Raw genomic sequence first — 21,637 nt, 5'->3', positions numbered from 1 at the left:
TAAAATTATTACTAGCATCGTATGACACAATAGGAGCGGCGTGCCGCCACGCCCTTCCATGCTAGTAATATATACATCATACATTACAGAAAATCGTTTATACAATATCAAAGGAACAACGGAACTAGATATAACAATTTATAATATCTCTACTTTTTGAAAAATAGTAGTATAAGAATAAAATAATGTATAGTGTGATTACTTAGCGACCTGACTGCATTGCATTAATAGCTTTCTTCTCGATGCTGAAAAATCCAGCACTCCCAATCGCAGAGTTGTCCATAGGCTCAGAAAGCAAGCCTTCCATCTCTTCCGGGTCTTGTGGTGCCCACGGATGCTGAATCACCTTCATCAGTCCGTCAAGCTTCTCTGTAACCTCTTTCATCGAGGGCCTGTTATTACCAGACATATCCAAGCAGTGCTTTGCTAGCTCTGCAATCTCTTCAAGAATCACCATGTTGTCTTCACCCTTGACCTGGTCATCCAATATGTCAGCCAGCCTATTCTCCTTCATTGCAGACATAAACATCATTGCTAAACTCTTCTCTTTCTCTGGGGCATCAAGATTGAACGGAATTTTCCCAGTGAGAAGCTCCACAAGAACAACCCCAAAGCTGTACACGTCGCTCTTATCTGTCAAATAACATGTTTGCATGTATTCTGGGTCGAGGTACTCACATGTCCCTTGTACAAGTGTGACAAACTGTGACTCATCAGTTGGTGCCATGATTGAGGCGCCAAAGTCAGAGACTTTAGCACTGTGGTTGCCGTCGAGGAGGATGTTGGGGGACTTGACGTCTCCATGTAAAATTGGTGTTGAAGCCGAAGAGTGAAGGTAGGTGAGGGCGTCGGCGGACTCGATGGCGATCCTCAAGCGAGTAGCTAACGAGATAGACCGGCCATGGTTGCCGTGGATGAGATGGAAGAGCGTACCATTTGGGACGAATTCGTACACCAGCATGGGGACTTCCACTTCGAGGCAACACCCGAGGAGCTTCACGATGTTTTTGTGGTTGATCTGGGATAGGATTACCATCTCTTTACCAAACTCTTTCTTGTGTTGCTCGTCGATCGTCATGCATTTCTTGACCGCTACTTCCACATTGCCCCTGAGAAGTCCCTTGTAAACGGTTCCATGGCCTCCGTGACCCAGGACTTGTTTTTCGCTGAAGTTGTTTGTCCCCTGCTGCAGTTCTTCCTCAGTGAATATTTTGAATGCATTGCCCTCTTTTGACTTCATCTCGTTAAATAGCATCAGGCCACCGTGCTGCCGAAAGTAGGTCTGTTTCATTTTCCGTAGCCTCCTTCTCGCTTGGATCAAGCATGCACAAGCTACAACAATCACAAGGACAACCAAACCAATACTTGCACCTGCGGCGAGGGATTTTTTTTCAAATGAATGAATTTTCCATTAGTAGCAACCACTTAAAAGTACTGTAGTTTTTTTTTTCTTTTCAAAAGCATCACAGTATATCTTCTATGAAAAAAGAATGTACCGATCAGTAAGGGAGAAATACCAATTACTCGCGCTGGCGCTGATGAATCATGTCTATCATCTTGAATATCGACATAGTCTATACTCTTGAAAAATATCGACATAGTCTCCCAATACAAAATTTTGACATCTAATTTTTTTGAATAAACATATTTTTTTCATAAATTTATGCATTCCAAAGTGTATGTTTCATAATAAGTCTGATAATACAAATTTAGTAAGTCTACAAGCGTTTTTTTTTTCGAAATGGGGGTATACCCCGGCTTCTGCATCATGATGATGCACACAGCCATTTATTAGAATAAAGTTCCAAAAAGTATTGTTTACAACTCATGCATCACCGAGGATTGATACAAGAATCAACCATCGAAAACAAAACATAGTATGACTACATATCAGCATAGTCTTCTAGTATGCCGCCAACGTATATTTTGTAATGAATTCAATAGTATCAATTTATCTTGTCAGTGTTGATAGAATTTGCAATAGTGATGGTTGAACTTATAACTGCTTGTCTGGTAAAATAACTGTGATCAGAGGGGGTACATATTCGGCCAATCAGGAAACCACGACTTACTTCTACGGAAAACAAACTTCATATTTACTTTCCGTGTGGCATCCAATAAATTTTCTACAAGTGAAGTCACTTTAGTGCTCACTGAACAGAGGAACTTACCAACAACAGGCATAGGCCGAAAACGGGAACGCTTTTGAATTGGTACGCAAACGCCATTCGTCATATAATATCCTGGGCGGCATGAGCAGCTGAAATTCCCCGGCGTGTTCTGGCAGATCTCAATGCCGCAAGGATTGTAATTCGCATGGCACTCATCAATATCTGAAACAAAACAATAGTTTTCAGAGTTCCTAAATTGTGCAAACAAGTGATTCATGAAGAACTGATGTATGCAAAATGTTGCAAGGTAGCAAAAGGGGAGGAACCTTGGCATCCACCCATGATGTAAGGGTTGCCTTTGTATCCACGGGAGCAATTGCAGCGGTAACCTTTCTCTTTGCCGTGGGTGGTATCAACGCATTCGCTATCCTTGCTGATACATGCATAGGAACTCATGTTCTTCCGTGCTACCTCGCAAGACCACGGCCGTATTTGCCAGTTCAAGGCTATTGGAACTGTATCCTGGTATGTATCATAAAACACTGTCGATTTGACATAGCTGGTGTTGAAACTGAAAGCAGCCTTTTCCATTACTACTATGTAGCTGCAAGGACTGTCTTGCCATATGTTTGTGGTGTTATAGTTTTCGTTGAAATAGCCACGATAATACGAAATGTCTTTCGGGACATCGGCTTGGCAGCAGCCGGCACCAGAGCATAGGCCATTCTCGAGGGTGACGTCGGTGCATGTCGCAGAGCAACCTATTACATACTGCACGTGAACAAATGTATATATGAGATATCTTACACCAAACCAGAATAAAGTAAATGAATAGGTAGATATATTTCCTAATGATTCATCGCTCTCTTGTTGTACTTATACTCCTACCGTTATTACTAACCTCTAACTATATACAAAAACTAAACTTTTCTTAAAGGTATAAGCGTTTCTCGGTGGGAATTCCAATTTTTGTTAGTGACATAAGGCAGTTCGATGCCGAAAGGGGCAATACGTTTTAAATTTTAAATGTCTAAATATCTCTAAAGCTTCGAAAAAGTAATTAGGGTTTACGGTTTATGGAAGGCAAACTTAAATTTTAAACATGCATGAATGTATGTGATGCATGTGAATGATGTTTTACAATATTATTTTGATTTTTAAGTTTTAGAAATTTTCATGATTTTTATAAAATATGTATTGAGCCATTTTTGTGACTAAATTGAAACCTAGAAATAGAAAATTGTTTTAACAAAAATAAGTAAGAGCCAACAACCCAACTAGGTCGGCCCAGACAACCGAGATGCCCTACCACCTCTCTCTCTATCTCTATCTCTCTGCCCGGTGGACCCATCTGTCAGGAGTCATACCTAACCTCCCGCCCATTTAGCTCGCCCACGAACCGACACCCATGTCGCCCACTCCCCTCGTTGCTCCTCATGGCTCCTGAGCCCCTCCTCTAAAACTTCGCGACCGTATCTACTCTCCCTATCCCTCGCTCGAAAGCATGCCGCAAGCTAGGCAGTAAAAAATGTTCATCGGAGATCTGCTAATCGCCTCGCCGCCGTCATCGATTTCCAACCCTGACATCTATTTCTTTCTTTCTCCCATGTATTTGCGCACGTCCTTATAGATCCATTTTGTCATATGCCGCAGCCAAACGACATCGCAATGACTCCCAGAGATCATCGTTGTCTAGAGATCCTCCGGTCACCACTGTCGCCAGAAGCCTCGCCAACCCTTTGCAAGACGTCTTTGACTTCCCGGTGCCAAGCCACACTCGTACCCTACTTCTCCAACTCTGGGAGCCCCTACAACTATGCCCCTGTCACTTCCTAAGTTTTCGTCGCTATTCCGACAACCAAGGCATCGTCTTCGGTGACCCCTTCTCCCCCTTTTCTTCTCACCCGTTGGATCATGTATGGACCACCAAGATTAGATCATTAAATCCTGCCAGTTGGATCATCCCATGTGTCATCTTTAAATCTAAATGTGTTTAGAACGTGTTTAAATAGACATAAACTTATAAATCCATAACTCGAGTTTGTAAGTCCAAACATCATAAATTTTATCTCTCTAGAGTCCTTGAAACAAGAAAACCACATTAGAACCAAAAAAAATTAAGCTTTGACAAAATTTTATTTAATCAATTGGAATGTGATGCATGCAAAATGCATACATGAACTTTATAGTTTATTGTCACATATTCTATTTATTTCCATGTTATTAGTTGTTACAAACATGTTTTAAATTGGTTTTTGGAGATTTTCCAATGATCCCGTTTATTTGGTTTATAACTCCACGGGGCATGAAACACCTGTTTTGCGTATTTTTAAGTTGCAGGATCCGATATGGAGTCAAATTGAACTAGGATTTTTTTTTCTGGAGCATTTTTTTATCGAAGGAGAACACCCTGGGCTTTTGGAGCAGCAGAGGGGAGCCACAAAGGCCAAGATGGCCTAGGTGGCGCGTTCAGCATGTGGGACCATGCCACCTGGTCCAACGTCGGGCTCGAGCGTCCGCAACCATCCGTCTTCATATCAGGATCTCTGTCTTGACCTAAAACTGCCCATAAAAAGAGCCCCCCCCCCCCCGAGACGTTCTCGGAGGAGGTTGCGGCAAAACACAGAAACCATGAAACATAGCCGGAACCAGCGAAGATTGGAGGGGAAATACTGCCGGAGTCAATCCTCGGTTGCATCTCAGCCTCTCCAACATCACCATAAGCGCCTCCAGGAAGATAAGGGAGTAGTCCACTTCCAGACTATGGATTTGTGGAAGTAGCTTCATCTATCTATCTCTTGTGCTATGATTTGTGTTAGATCCATGTGAGTTTCTCAACATGATTATGGACATATTTATGTAATTTCTATGTGGTGGATATTGATCTTATGAGATGATATGTGAGATTGCATTCGTTATTATGAGTTTGATATATGAATAGATACATATTACTATCTCGTCCTTAATTACTTGTATTGATCAAACTTGTATGCAAGGGGGTGTGTGGAAGAATGTGTGCATTAGATGGAGTAATGTGGTAGCGGTTATTGGAAGTGACAGAAATCTGAGATCCGCTATGGTATTACCTTTTTCCTTTTGTTACTTCACTAGGGAGAAAGTAGATGCATGTGCCACAACCATCTAGCTAGTGACAACAATGCACGATTCTCGTTTGTTTGTAGTGACATATTTGATATCTAAACATCATGGTAAAGTTTTTAAAGCTATACTCTTGTTTCTATTAAATCTAGTCGCTGGTGCGTTTACCACCACGGTAGTTTCCTGGCGGTGCGAGGGTCACGAACACCAATAGACACCCCAGAAGCTGGATGTAAAACTAGACTAGATGGACTTGATTGACAAGATTACCAAGTGACTGCGAGTCGACCGCTTGATCTATCTAGAATAACAGACAAGTACCAAGCCGAGACGATGGTTGAAATTTTGAAAGATGGGTCATCTGGTCAATTGGCCTTCATAGTTGTCGCACACATGAATTGGTACGGCGACTAAGCAAGGACATATAGATTAATGAGACCATTATCTATGGACATGAGGCAAATACTGGCACAAGTATACATGGTTGATTTGTTTAGGGGGATGATGAAGCATTAATTAGGGGAGTTTGACCCCTCCTTGCCCCTCCCCGTCTCCGCTGTGGTGAAGCTAACTCCAATACTAATCAGTGATCAACCAATCAAAAGAAAATGGAAATTTGGTCGACCAATATCTGTTCTCAACCCTTTATTAAAAAAATATTATGAACTATCGTAATTTTTAATTCTGATGAATTTCATATGAGTATTTTTTATATCGGTTATAGATTTTAATATTTCAATGAGTTGTAAATTTAAAAAGTTCTTTGAGAATAACCTTTTAAAAAAATATTGACCGCACATGAGTTTGTGGTTCTCATATGATTTGATTGAATGCATTTTATGTTAGTTCATATAAATTAATATAATTAACTATCATATCCTATGAATATCCATGAACCTGAAAACCCATTTCTTGGTCAATTTGAACATACCAAAGATGATGCTATTGCCTCTTAGAAACTAATGACGATGCCCTTCCATTTGCGAGGGCCACTGTCAATATTTAATGAATACTATTGTGGCAATTTGAATAAATTAAGAGGATGATTTCTAGTTGGAGGAAAAAAAATTATGTATCCTATTTGTTAGACTTAGATGTAATCAATGTATTTAATCCAATTATAAACTTCGTTTCTTTCTGTTGACGGTACCTCAGAATAAAATGACTAGAGACAACTAGGGACAACTCGTTGCAGTCAATGGTCAACTTCAACATCTTCTATTCGGTTATGTTTTGGGCCAAACTTGTGGAGGATGCAAAACTTTGAATATTTTTCAAAACAATGGTCTTGTGGGATGTATATTAACGTATTCTTGGCACAGTAATTGATGTTGCATATAAGGACTGTGGAATAACAGGATAAGAAAACCGGCACATGATTATGACCAAAAAGAGGATCTAGAAGTCCTTACAAACAAATATAAATAGAATGACTAGCAATTAATTTGGAGGCAAATTGAGGGTTGATCTGTTGAGGGCGAGAGAAGATCTAGGGGTTGCTGGGTAGAAAAATGAACAGAAGACAAAAGCTACTTGTCTACGCTAGACATAAAAGAACGTATCTTTCAAGTCGAAGGTCAGCACAGCCTTGATGTCTTTATTGAGAACAGATCGTGAAAAGTTTAATGTCTACCTTGTTTTTTTGTTAGGGTCGATGTTGTGGTAAAAAGGGGCTACTCCTTCTATACTAGTTTGTAGGTTTTGCGTGTATCTCTAGATCGTTAATTTAACTAATGTAGCGAATTTTCTATCTGGGATTGGTAGCTACGCCTAGGCTTACGGTCGTACGATGTTGTTTGGTGATTGGTGCTGTCGTTGAACTGCGTTAGTCCTGCCCGTTCTTGCAAAACCATGCCTGTTCAAAAACAGCAAAATAGGAGAACTGTGCCTGTCCAAAAACTGCTACTAAAAGGAGAACCGTGGCCATTCAAAATCTGCAAAATAAAGAAACCGTGCAGTGCTTTACCAGCATCGCTGTTCCACGAAAAAACAAAACCAAACCGTGGATGGCTCCGCCCTTGCCCGTCTCCTTTTGAAAGTCAATAGTCACTTGAATTGACCAAATCTTTAAAAACAAAACCAGGAAACAGATCGTTCTAGCACGATACAGATGATCTCTGAATTCTGATAATAATTTTCTCGACATCCAAGTCAATTATTCTGAACTTTTACGGAGAAGAGAGAAACAGAGAAAAGGGCAACATAACAACCAGGGTACAGGGAAAAGCCATGGCAGCCACCGGCGGCCACCCAATTTATCGATGCACCCAGACGCGGGACCTGCTACCATTGCCACTGGATTGGGGCACGGACACCACCGTCCTCCTCCCGATCCTCCTCCGCGTGGATAGCTTCTTTATTGCAATGAACATTTTTTGAAAGTAATATGAACATTGTAAAAATAGCAAGGGAGCGGCAACACAGCATAGTCCAGATCGAAAAAAAGGTTGAAGAAAATTCATCAGACTAGCTTCAAAATTTACATATGAAAAATCAATCAACTAATAAATCTGACGGAAGAAGCAAGCAAATCCATCTACCTAATCACACATAGCAAACCAGAAACATGGGTGATGTGCTTCGAGCAGACTAGAGCAGACCAAATCCATCTACCTAATCACACAGATGAATTATGCTTCTCCATGAGAAAGCAATAGGGATTTTACGAAGAGAGAGAATGAGGCAGCTTACTTGTACCAGTGAATCGGGAACACATTTCCGCCAGAAATTCCAACAAATTAGCAAACTGAATCTGGATCGGGAGAACACCATGTACAACAAAAATAAACCTGGCCCTGATTCCCTCAAACGGTGAAGAAAATCTACGGGAAATAGAACATGACAAACAAATCCAGATCGACTAAAGAAATAACGGAACTGGATGCGGAAGCTGGCCCTCGCGATTCTCTCTACTGCGCTCCTCACCCGCACGCTGTTAGATGTATCTATGGTCTGAAATGTCCTATAGGGTGAATGAATGGTTGGATGAGGATGTGTAGCTATTCCCCTAGATAGCCCACTATTTTCGTAAAATATATAATATAAAAATTGTATCATTAGAAAGTATAATATCTAAAGTTTGTAATGATATATTTTTAATAATATATAGTATGATGTACTAAGTTGATCAAATTTACGATCTAGAGATACGTGTAAAACCAATAAACCGGTATGGAGGTAGTAGTTCTCCTGTAACAGCGGACATTTATTGAACTTAAATTTTTTAAAGAAGATGCTTCTTTAAAATTTTTAAGTTCAATAAATGTCCGCTGAATATTTATTAAAACAGAAGTACTCCCTCCTTCACAGTTTATTAGGCGCGCGCGTACCCCTAGATCATCAATTTAACCTAAATAATTTAAATTATATAATACAAAAATTATATCATCAGAAAATAGAACATCTAAACTTTCTAATGATATAATTTTTATAACATATAACTAATGCTAACTTGATCAAATTTGCGACCTAGAGGTACGTGTGTGCCTTATAAACTGTGAGAGAGGGAGTATTTTAGAATAAATAGTAAATAATAGAAAAAAATGTCGAAATACTTACAGAAGAGCTTGTCATATAAGCAAGAGTATTGCACCCGATGACGATAATTGCGTTATCCACTTCAGATATCCAGAAAGGTGTATCGCTGAGGTTCAACCATGCATTAAGGTAGTTCGTCCCGTTAGATGGGAAATAGCACTGCGAGGAGACCCACGTGTTCAGCCAGGCCTTGCTCTCTGGCACGGAGATCTTGGTCACCTCGATAGTCCCCGCATATGGCTTCGTGGTGCCGTTGACGGTAGTGCAGCTGAGGCCAAAGCCGCTGTGCAACGCGCACTCATCGCCGATGCCAAACGGGAACGTGATGTCGACGTCGCCGCACTTTGCCGGGCAGCCGGGACGCTGGCCTGCCGCTAAATCGGCGGTGGTCAGTACCCAAATCGCCGTAAGGCAGAGAAAAAGATGGCCAGCTGAGAGAAGAAGAGGAGAACGCCCCAGCTTCATAATTGCAGGTTAATGTTTGCCGTAGCGTGCGTATAGTATTTGTGTTTCTCTGAGAAGTAATGGTGCAATTGTGAGCTATAAATAGACGAATGGACAAAGCAAGCGAGTACTACTTCTATTGCTCTGTTATTCACGATAACTAGCTAGTCGTCTCTTCGTTACACTGGAAGGTGACGTTTTGGACAATGACAAAGTCTTTCAAATTATAATATTAGTTCAGTTGAAATATATGTACATTTTGGATATGTCATCTCCGCTAACCTGTTTTTCTCAACAAGCAAGCTGTCCAAGTCATCGGTTGGACCTGCATCTTTATTACCGATGCATGTAGCTAGATATTGCCAAATTGTCAAAGGAAGGCGAGAAGAACTCAACTGGGGGGATTGCACAAAACACGTAAGTACCTGAACTAGCATATCCCCGGTAAGGGAGGGGCGAGTACAGCGATGTGTTTTCGGCTCGCTCAAGTACTTGTAGTTATCGCTAGGTGGTCCAAAAATCTTTTTGTGTTCTTATTACTTTTAGAATTCTTTGTACTATTGTTGACGTTTTTAATAGATCAGTGCACTTTCCGTAAAAAAAACAACATGAACTAGCATGTCATGGAGGATTAGAGAGGGCTAAATAAATAAATAAATTCGGACAACAAGCGCTCCCAAACCCACATTGTCTGTCTTCACCCAATCAATATTTTCAGTTAATAAGGTCTGTAGTATCTTCATGCTCCTACTACTGCATATTGGACTGCTATTAAACGCATTTTGAGGTATATTCATGGCACAAGAAAGATTGGTCTTACTTTTCAGAGGTCCAGTTCCACTCTTCTTAGTGACTATTCAGATGCAGACTGGGCAGACGATTTAGATGATCAACATTCTACTGGTGGATTTGCTATATTTTTTGGTCCCAATCTTATTTCTTGGAGTGCCAGAAAACAGCCTACTGTGTCCATGTCCAGTACAGAGGCTGAATACAAAGCCCTTGCAAATGCCACTGCAGAGCCTATTTGGGTTGGAGCACTTGTTCGCGAACTTGGTGTTTCCCTTAAGGAGAAACCATGCTTATGGTGTGATAATCTTGGTGCCACCTTCCTGTCTGCCAATCCAGTTTTTCATGCACGTACAAAACACATTGAGATAGACTTCTGTTTTGTTCGAGAACGAGTTGCTAGCAAGCAGCTTGATGCCAGGTTCATATCAAGCAAGGATCAGACTGCAAGAACTCGTGATTTGCATACAAAGAGGTAACCGCTGTCCTTTTTGGTGTAGATCACATGGAAGTTCGTTGCACAAGCATGCGATAAATCAATGTTGATAGATAAGCTAAGGGAACAGTTGATGTTAACAAATCAAGCTAGTACCTATCATTCCACGCTTCACAAATTTACTAATAAATGTACCATTTATTATTACAACACAAGAATACAACAAGTACATCAGATTGTTCACAACAAATACAACAAGTTTATGGATCAACAATACAATATAGTTTTCAAATAATACAACATAGTTTTCAAACAATGCAACAAGTATGCAACTATTGTTGTCCATGCCAATTCCACCATTCTTTCATAAGATCTTTTTGGAGATCATCATGTGTTTCATGGCCTTGTGCCCGTCGATGGCGGCCGCTCGGTACAGCGCGGCGGAGCGGTCGAAACTGCCGGGAGGAGGCGCAGGGGAGGCGGATCTACGGCACGGCGGCGAACTCGAGCGGGGGCAGCGGCGAAATCGACCGGCGCCGGTGATATCGCGCGGCGGCGGCGCACGGGGGGGGGGGGGGGGGGGGAATAGAGGGCGCGGGGTGAATTTTCCTGCCGTTGAAGCTTCGCGTGCGAAAAGATGCCGCGCGCTGCAACCGACGCGTCACATATGGCGCCCTGATACATTGAAAACGTATCTATAATTTTTAATGCTTCATACTTGTTTTACACCAATTGCTATATGTTTTGTTTACACTTCGTGGAACTTTTATGTATTTTCCGGAACTAACCTATTGACAAGATACCACAGTGCCAGTTCCCTATTTTCTGCTGTTTTGTATTTCAGAAAAGTTGTACAGGAAATATTCTCGGAATTGGACGAAACAAAAGCCGAACCTCCTATTTTTCCCGGGACGAAGACGGAGTCCAAAGCAAAGACGGAGGAGGGTCAGAGAGGGTCCACACCATGCCTTGGCGCGGCCCAGCCCCTGGCAGCGCCATGGGGTGGTGTGGGACCCCCTGGCGTCCACCGACCTCGCCCTTCCGCCTATAAGAAGTCCCCCGACGCGAAAAACCTAAATCATGCAACCTCCATCCACGAAAAGTTCCGTAGCTCCGCCGCCGTCGCAGACAAGTTTCGGGGGATAGAAGTCTCTGTTCCGGCACCCTGCCGGGACGGGGAATTGCCCCTGGAGCCATCTCCATCGACTTCACCGTCATCTTCATCGCCGTTGCTGACTCCCATGATGAGGAGTGAGTATTTCTCCCCCGGGGCTGAGGGCTTTACCGGTAGCTATGTGGTCTATCTATCTCCATGTATGATCTTTATGTGATCATGAGCTTTGTAATCTAGTTAAATAAGTGATACGTTGCAAACGTATCTATAATTTTTGATGCTCCATGCTTGTTTTACACAAATTTATATATGTTTTGCTTACACTTCGTTGCACTTTTATACATTTTTTGGCACTAACCTATTGACAAGATGCCACAGTGCCAGTTCCCTGTTTTCTGGTGTTTTGTATTTCAGAAAAGTTGTACAGGAAATATTCTCGAAATTGGACGAAACAAAATCCAAATTTAATATTTTACCGTAACGAAGACGGAGTCCAGAGGGGGGACGAAGAAACGCCACAGGGCGGCCAGGCCAGCCCTAGGCGCGGCCCAGGTCCTGGCTGCGCCAAGGGGTGGTGTGGGCCCCCCTGGCCTCCACCGACCTCGCCCTTCCGCCTATTTATTCACGATCTCGGGAAAAACCTAAACACCCGAGCCTCCATCCACGAAAAGTTCCGTCGCGGTCGCCATCGCAGACCCTAGCTCGGGAGGGTTCTGAAGCTCTTCCCGGCACCCTGCCGGAGAGGGAGATCATCGCCGGAGGCATCTTCATCGCCATGTCCGCCTCCGAAGTGATGCGTGAGTAGTTCATCCCTGGACTACGGGTCCATAGCAGTAGCTAGATGGTTGTCTTTTACAATTTGTGCCTCATGTTTAGATCTTGTGAGATGCATATCATGATCAAGATCATCTTTATGTAATGCTACATGTTGTGTTTGCTGGGATCCGATAAATATTGAATACTATGTTGAGATCGATTATATACTTGTCATATGTTATTTGTGATCTTGCATGCTCTCCGTTGCTAGTAGATACTCTGGCCAAGTAAATACTTGTGACTCCAAGAGGGAGTATTTATGCTCGATAGTAGGTTCATGCCTCTAATTTTCTGTAAGAGTGACAATAACTTCTAAGATTGTAGATGTACTGTTGCTACTAGGGAGAAGACAACAATGTTTTGTCTAAGGATAATTCTATTGTTTACTTTACACACGTTGCTTAATGCGATAATCTGTTGCTTCCAACTTAATACTGGAAGGGGTTCGGACGATAGCCGAAGGTTGATTATTAGTCATAGATGCAGTTGGGTTACGGTCTATGTATTATGTTGTAATGCCCAAACGAATCTCATAGTAATCATCTTGTCATGTATGGTCTTTATTCTGTCAATTGCTCAGCTGTAATTTATTCACCCAGCATGTTATTTATCTATATGGAGAGACACCTCTAGTGAACTGTGGACCCGGTCCTTTCTTTTACACTGATACAATCATCCTGTTCTGTTTACTTATTGCAAGCACTGTTCTCTTTAATTCCACTGCAAATAATCATCATCTTTCCACACTATACGTATAATCCTTTGTGTTCAGCAAAACCGGTGAGATTGACAACCTCACTGTAAGTTAGGGCAAAGCATTTTGGTTGTGTTGTGTGCATGTTTCACGTTGTTGCTGACGCTGGTAGTGCGCCCTGCCACAAGTCAGCTAGCAACACCTTCAGAAGTCACGTTTTTCTCCTATTGGTCGATTAAACCTTGGTTTCTTACTAAGGGAAAACTTGCTACTGTGCTCATCATACCTTCCTCTTGGGGTTCCCCAACGGTGTGCAATCTGCGCTCATCAATAAGTATATGTTATTTTTCAACTATTGTGGTACTCAAGTGGTTTTATTATGTGATCTCCGGGGACACCTTGTCCCGCGGTGTGAAGGTGATAGTGTGCACACAGTGTTTGTCTCTTAAGCTTAATTTACAGAAATACGTATGAATTGTGGTGTCTAGTTAGTACCATCTTTGTATGCTCAAAGTGATAGCGTGGGGCATCCATAGATTGGGAAGGCGAACTTTAAGGAATGCTTATGTAGGCCTACGCAGTGAATTTGTGTTTGTTATCAAATCGGAGAGTGGTTTAGAGTAGCATAGTGAAGAGATAATATTTATGTATTCAATTATGGTATCATTGTTGAGAGTGTCCACTAGTGAAAGTATGATCCCTAGGCCTTGTTTCTAAGCATTGAAACACCGTTTTGCAACCAGTTCGGTTACATGTTTGTCTGCTGCCATTTTTATTTCAGATTGCAATTAGCACTCATAATCATCCATATTACTTGTATTTCGTTATCTCTTCGCCGAACTAGTGCACATATACACCTGACAAGTATATTGCGTGTATTGGGGACACAAGAGACTTCGTGTATCGTAATTGCAGGGTTGCTTAAGAGGGATATCTTTTACCTCTACCTCCCTGAGTTTGATAAACCTTGGGTGATCCACTTAAGGGAAACTTGTTGATGTTCTACAAACCTCTGCACTTGGAGGCCTAACACTATCTACAAGAATAGAAGCGTGATACGCGTTCAACACGCGTCCGTTGGGAACCCCAAGAGGAAGGTGTGATGCGTACAGCGGCAAGTTTCCCTCAGTATGAAACCAAGGTTATCGAACCAGTAGGAGCCAAGAAGCACGTTGAAGGTTGATGGCGGCGGGATGTAGTGCGGCGCAACACCGGAGATTCCGGCGCCAACGTGGAACCTGCACAACACAACCAAAGTACTTTGCCCCAACGAAACAGTGAGGTTGTCAATCTCACCGGCTTGCTCGTAACAAAGGATTAACCGTATTGTGTGGAAGATGATTGTTTGCAAAAAACGAGTAGAACAAGTATTGCGATAGATTGTATTTCAAGTAAAGAGAATTGGACCGGGGTCCGCAGTTCACTAGAGGTGTCTCTCCCATAAGATAAACAAGCATGTTGGGTGAACAAATTACGGTTGGGCAATTGACAAATAAAGAGGGCATGACCATGCACATACATATCATGATGAGTATAGTGAGATTTAATTGGGCATTACGACAAAGTACATAGACCGCCATCCAACCGCATCTATGCCTAAAAAGTCCACCTTCGAGTTATCATCCGAACCCCCTCCAAGTATTAAGTTGCAAAGCAACGGACAATTGCATTAAGTATGGTGCGTAATGTAATCAACAACTACATCCTTAGACATATCATCAATGTTTTATCCCTAGTGGCAACAAGCACAACACAACCTTAGAACTTTCTCGTCACTCGTCCCAGTGTCAATGCAGGCATGAACCCACTATCGAGCATAAATACTCCCTCTTGGAGTTACAAGCATCTACTTGGCCAGAGCATCTACTAGTAACGGAGAGCATGCAAGATCATAAACAACACATAGATATAACTTTGATAATCAACATAACAAGTATTCTCTATTCATCGGATCCCAACAAACGCAACATATAGAATTACAGATAGATGATCTTGATCATGTTAGGCAGCTCACAAGATCCGACAATGATAGCACAATGGGGAGAAGACAACCATCTAGCTACTGCTATGGACCCATAGTCCAGGGGTAGACTACTCACACATCACTCCGGAGGCGACCATGGCGGCGTAGAGTCCTCCGGGAGATGATTCCCCTCTCCGGCAGGGTGCCGGAGGCGATCTCCTGGATCCCCCGAGATGGGATCGGCGGCGGCGGCGTCTCTGGAAGGTTTTCCGTATCGTGGCTCTCGGTACAGGGGGTTTCGCGACGGAGGCTATTTGTAGGCGGAAGGGCAGGTCAAGAGGCGGCACGGGGGCCCCACACCACAGGGCCGCGCGGCCAAGGGGGGGGGGCGCCGCCCTAGGGTGTGGCCCCCTCGTGGCCCCTCTTCGTCTCCTCTTCGGACTTCTGGAAGCTTCGTGGCAAAATAGGACCCTGGGCGTTGATTTCGTCCAATTCCGAGAATATTTCGTTACTAGGATTTCTGAAACCAAAAACAACGGCAAAACAAAGAATCGGCACTTCGGCATCTTGTTAATAGGTTAGTTCCGAGAAAATGCACGAATATGACATAAAGTGTGCATAAAACATGTAGATAACATCAATAATGTGGCATGGAACATAAGAAATTATCGATACGTCGGAGACGTATCAGCATCCCCAAGCTTAGTTACTGCTCGTCCCGAGCAGGTAAAACGATAACACGGATAATTTCTGGAGTGACATGCCATCATAATCTTGATCATACTATTTGTAAAGCATATGTAGTGAATGCAGCGATCAAAACAATGTATATGACATGAGTAAACAAGTGAATCATAAAGCAAAGACTTTTCATGAATAGCACTTCAAGACAAGCATCAATAAGTCTTGCATAAGAGTTAACTCATAAAGCAATAATTCAAAGTAAAGGCATTGAAGCAACACAAAAGAAGATTAAGTTTCAGCGGTTGCTTTCAACTCATAACATGTATATCTCATGGATATTGTCAACATAGAGTAATATAATAAGTGCAATAAGCAAGTATGTAGGACTCAATGCACAGTTCACACAAGTGTTTGCTTCCTGAGGTGGAGAGAAATAGGTGAACTGACTCAACATTGAAAGTAAAAGAATGGTCCTCCATAGAGGAAAAGCATCGATTGCTATATTTGTGCTAGAGCTTTGATTTTGAAAACATGAAACAATTTTGTCAACGGTAGTAATAAAGCATATGTATCATGTAAATTATATCTTATAAGTTGCAAGCCTCATGCATAGTGTACTAATAGTGCCCGCACCTTGTCCTAATTAGCTTGGACTACCGGATCATCACAATGCACATGTTTTTACCAAGTGTCACAAAGGGGTACCTCTATGCCGCCTGTACAAAGGTCTAAGGAGAAAGCTCGCATTGGATTTCTCGCTATTGATTATTCTTCAACTTAGACATCCATACCGGGACAACATAGACAACAGATAATGGACTCCTCTTTTATGCATAAGCATGTAACAACAATTAATAACTTTCTCATTTGAGATTGAGGATATATGTCCAAAACTGAAACTTCCACCATGGATCATGGCTTTAGTTAGCGGCCCAATGTTCTTCTCTAACAATATGCATGCTTAACCATAAGGTGGTAGATCTCTCTTACTTCGAGACAAGACGGACATGCATAGCAACTCACATGAAATTCAACAAAGAGTAGTTGGTGGCGTCCCCAGGTGAACATGGTTATCGCACAACAAGCAACTTAATAAGAGATAAAGTGCATAATTACATATTCAATACCACAATAGTTTTTAAGCTATTTGTCCCATGAGCTATATATTGCAAAGGCGAATGATGGAATTTTAAAGGTAGCACTCAAGCAATTTACTTTGGAATGGCGGAAAACACCATGTAGTAGGTAGGTATGGTGGACACAAATGGCATAGTGGTTGGCTCAAGTATTTTGGATGCATGAGAAGTATTACCTCTCGATACAAGGTTTAGGCTAGCAAGGCTTATTTGAAACAAACACAAGGATGAACCGGTGCAGCAAAACTCACATAAAAGACATATTGAAAACATTATAAGACTCTACACCGTCTTCCTTGTTGTTCAAACTCAATACTAGAAATTATCTAGACCTTAGAGAAACCAAATATGCAAACCAAATTTTAGCATGCTCTATGTATTTCTTCATTAATGGGTGCAAAGCATATGATGCAAGAGCTTAATCATGAGCACAACAATTGCCAAGTATCACATTACCCAAGACATTTATAGCAATTACTACATGTATCATTTTCCAATTCCAACCATATAACAATTTAACGAAGGAGAAACTTCGCCATGAATACTATGAGTAGAAACCAAGGACATACTTGTCCATATGCTACAGCGGAGCGTGTCTCTCTCCCATAAAGTGAATGCTAGGATCCATTTTATTCAAACAAAACAAAAAAAAAACAAAAACAAACCGACGCTCCAAGCAAAGCACATAAGATGTGATGGAATAAAAATATAGTTTCAGGGGAGGAACCTGATAATGTTGTCGATGAAGAAGGGGATGCCTTGGGCATCCCCAAGCTTAGACGCTTGAGTCTTCTTAGAATATGCAGGGGTGAACCACCGGGGCATCCCCAAGCTTAGAGCTTTCACTCTCCTTGATCATGTTGCATCATACTCCTCTCTTGATCCTTGAAAACTTCCTCCACACCAAACTCGAAACAACTCATTAGAGGGTTAGTGCACAATAAAAATTAACATATTCAGAGGTGACACAATCATTCTTAACACTTCTGGACATTGCATAAAGCTACTGGACATTAATGGATCAAAGAAATTCATCCAACATAGCAAAAGAGGCAATGCGAAATAAAAGGCAGAATCTGTCAAAACAGAACAGTTCGTATTGAAGAATTTTAAAATGGCACCAGACTTGCTCAAATGAAAATGCCCAAATTGAATGAAAGTTGTGTACATATCTGAGGATCATGCACGTAAATTGGCTTAATTTTCTGAGCTACCTACAGGGAGGTGGACCCAGATTCGTGACAGCAAAGAAATCTGGAACTGCGCAGTAATCCAAATCTAGTACTTACTTTTCTATCAAAGACTTTACTTGGCACAACAAAACACTAAACTAAGATAAGGAGAGGTTGCTACAGTAGTAAACAACTTCCAAGACACAAAATAAAAACAAAGTACCGTAGGTAAAAACATGGGTTGTCTCCCATAAGCGCTTTTCTTTAACGCCTTTCAGCTAGGCGCAGAAAGTGTGTATCAAGTATTATCAAGAGACGAAGTGTCAACATCATAATTTGTTCTAATAATAGAATCAAAAGGTAACTTCATTCTCTTTCTAGGGAAGTGTTCCATACCTTTCTTGAGAGGAAATTGATATTTTATATTACCTTCCTTCATATCAATGATAGCACCAACAGTTCGAAGAAAAGGTCTTCCCAATATAATGGGACAAGATGCATTGCATTCAATATCCAAGACAACAAAATCAACGGGGACAATGTTATTGTTAACGGTAATGCGAACATTATCAACTTTCCCCAAAGGTTTCTTTGTAGAATGATCAGCAAGATTAACATCCAAATAACAATTTTTCAACGGTGGCAAGTCAAGCATATTATAAATTTTCTTAGGCATAACAGAAATACTTGCACCAAGATCACATAAAGCATTACAATCAAAATCTTTAACCTTCATCTTAATGATGGGCTCCCAACCATCCTCTAGCTTTTTAGGAATAGAGGCTTCGCGCTCTAGTTTCTCTTCTCTAGCTTTTATGAGAGCATTTGTAATATGTTGCGTGAAAGCCAAATTTATAGCACTAGCATTAGGACTTTTAGCAAGTTTTTGCAAGAACTTTATAACTTCAGAGATGTGGCAATCATCAAAATTCAAACCATTATAATCTAAAGCAATGGGATCATCATCCCCAATGTTGGAAAAAATTTCAGCAGACTTTATCACAAGCAGTTTCAGCAGTTTTAGCAGTTTCAGGCAGTTTCTCGCGCTTTGCATTAGAAGTGGAAACATTGCTAACACCAATTCTTTTATTATTATTAGTAGGAGGTGCAGCAACATGTGTAGCATTAGCATTACTAGTGGTGGTAATAGTCCAAACTTTAGCTACATTCTTCTCTTTAGCTAGTTTTTCATTTTCTTCTTTATCCCACCTAGCACGCAGTTCAGCCATTAATCTTATATTCTCATTAATTCTAACTTGGATGGCATTTGCTGTAGTAACAATTTTATTATGACAATTCTCATTAGGCATAACTTTCGATTTCAAAAGATCAACATCAGCAGCAAGACTATCGACTTTAGAAGCAAGTATATCAATTTTCCCAAGCTTTTCTTCAACAGATTTGTTAAAAGCAGTTTGCGTACTAATAAATTCTTTAAGCATGGCTTCAAGTCCAGGGGTGAACTCCTATTATTGTTGTAAGAATTCCCATAAGAATTACCATAGCCGTTGCCATTATTATAAGGATATGGCCTATAGTTGTTACTAGAATTGTTCCGGTAAGCATTGTTGTTGAAATTATTATTTTTAATGAAGTTCACATCAACATGTTCTTCTTGTGCAACCAATGAAGCTAATGGAACATTAGTAGGATCAATATTAGTCCTATCATTCACAAGCATAGACATAATAGCATCAATCTTATCACTCAAGGAAGAGGTTTCTTCGACAGAATTTACCTTCTTACCTTGTGGAGCTCTTTCCGTGTGCCATTCAGAGTAGTTGATCATCATATTATCAAGAAGCTTTGTTGCTTCACCAAGAGTGATGGACATAAAGGTACCTCCAGCAGCTGAATCCAATAAATTCCGCGAAGAAAATTTTAGTCCTGCATAGAAGGTTTGGATGATCATCCAAGTAGTCAGTCCATGAGTTGGGCAATTTTTAACCAGAGATTTCATTCTTTCCCAAGCTTGAGCAACATGTTCAGTATCTAATTGTTTAAAATTCATTATGCTACTCCTCAAAGATATAATTTTAGCAGGGGGATAATATCTACCAATAAAAGCATCCTTGCATTTAGTCCATGAATCAATACTATTCTTAGGCAGAGATAGCAACCAATCTTTAGCTCTTCCTCTTAATGAGAAAGGGAACAATTTTAATTTTATAATGTCACCATCTACATCCTTATACTTTTGCATTTCACATAATTCAACAAAATTATTGAGATGGGCAGCAAGCATCATCAGAACTAACACTGGAAAATTGCTCTCGCATAACAAGATTCAAGAAAGCGGGTTTAATTTCAAAGAATTCTGCTCGTAGTAGCAGGTGGAGCAATAGGTGTGCATAAGAAATCATTATTATTTGTGGTTGTGAAATCACACAACTTAGTATTTTCAGGGTTGGCCATTTTAGCAACAATAAATAAAGCAAACTAGATAAAGTAAATGCAAGTAACTAATTTTTTTGTGTTTTTGATATAGCAAACAAGATAGCAAATAAAGTAAAACTAGCAACTAATTTTTTTGTATTTTGATTTAGTGCAGCAAACAAAGTAGTAAATAAAACTAAGCAAGACAAAAACAAAGTAAAGAGATTGAGAAGTGGAGACTCCCCTTGCAGCGTGTCTTGATCTCCCCGGCAACGGCGCCAGAAAAAGCTGCTTGATACGCGTTCAACACGCGTCCGTTGGGAACCCCAAGAGGAAGGTGTGATGCGTACAGCGGCAAGTTTCCCTCAGTATGAAACCAAGGTTATCGAACCAGTAGGAGCCAAGAAGCACGTTGAAGGTTGATGGCGGCGGGATGTAGTGCGGCGCAACACCGAGATTCCGGCGCCAACGTGGAACCCGCACAACACAACCAAAGTACTTTGCCCCAACGAAACAAGTGAGGTTGTCAATCTCACCGGCTTGCTGTAACAAAGGATTAACCGCATTGTGTGGAAGATGATTGTTTGCAGAAAACAAGTAGAACAAGTATTGCAGTAGATTGTATTTCAGTAAAGAGAATTGGACCGGGGTCCACAGTTCACTAGAGGTGTCTCTCCCATAAGATAAACAGAGATGTTGGGTGAACAAATTACAGTTGGGCAATTGACAAATAAAGAGGGCATGACCATGCACATACATATCATGATGAGTATAGTGAGATTTAATTGGGCATTACGACAAAGTACATAGACCGCCATCCAACCGCATCTATGCCTAAAAAGTCCACCTTCAGAGTTATCATCCGAACCCCTCCAGTATTAAGTTGCAAAGCAACAGTACAATTGCATTAAGTATGGTGCGTAATGTAATCAACAACTACATCCTTAGACATAGCATCAATGTTTTATCCCTAGTGGCAACAGCACAACACAACCTTAGAACTTTCTCGTCACTCGTCCTGGTGTCAATGCAGGCATGAACCCACTATCGAGCATAAATACTCCCTCTTGGAGTTACAAGCATCTACTTGGCCAGCAGCATCTACTAGTAACGGAGAGCATGCAAGATCATAAACAACACATAGATATAACTTTGATAATCAACATAACAAGTATTCTCTATTCATCGGATCCCAACAAACGCAACATATAGAATTACGTATAGATGATCTTGATCATGTTAGGCAGCTCACAAGATCCGACAATG

General features: G+C 41.2%; 1 protein-coding gene across 1 annotated transcript; it reads right to left on the bottom strand.

Moving 5' to 3' along the window:
* Positions 1-202: 202 nt before the first annotated feature.
* Positions 203-9,212, bottom strand: LOC124668091 (wall-associated receptor kinase 3-like). The gene is made up of 4 exons (XM_047205289.1): positions 8,769-9,212; positions 2,438-2,882; positions 2,172-2,333; positions 203-1,371 (listed from the first exon to the last, which is right to left on the bottom strand). Exons 1-4 carry the CDS (start codon positions 9,210-9,212, stop codon positions 203-205), a joined length of 2,220 nt encoding a protein of 739 aa, XP_047061245.1.
* Positions 9,213-21,637: the final 12,425 nt, after the last annotated feature.

Source organism: Lolium rigidum, chromosome 6 (genome assembly GCF_022539505.1).
Source record: "Lolium rigidum isolate FL_2022 chromosome 6, APGP_CSIRO_Lrig_0.1, whole genome shotgun sequence".
NCBI classification, from domain to species: domain Eukaryota; kingdom Viridiplantae; phylum Streptophyta; class Magnoliopsida; order Poales; family Poaceae; genus Lolium; species Lolium rigidum.
This window is presented reverse-complemented; position numbering and strand designations above follow the sequence as displayed.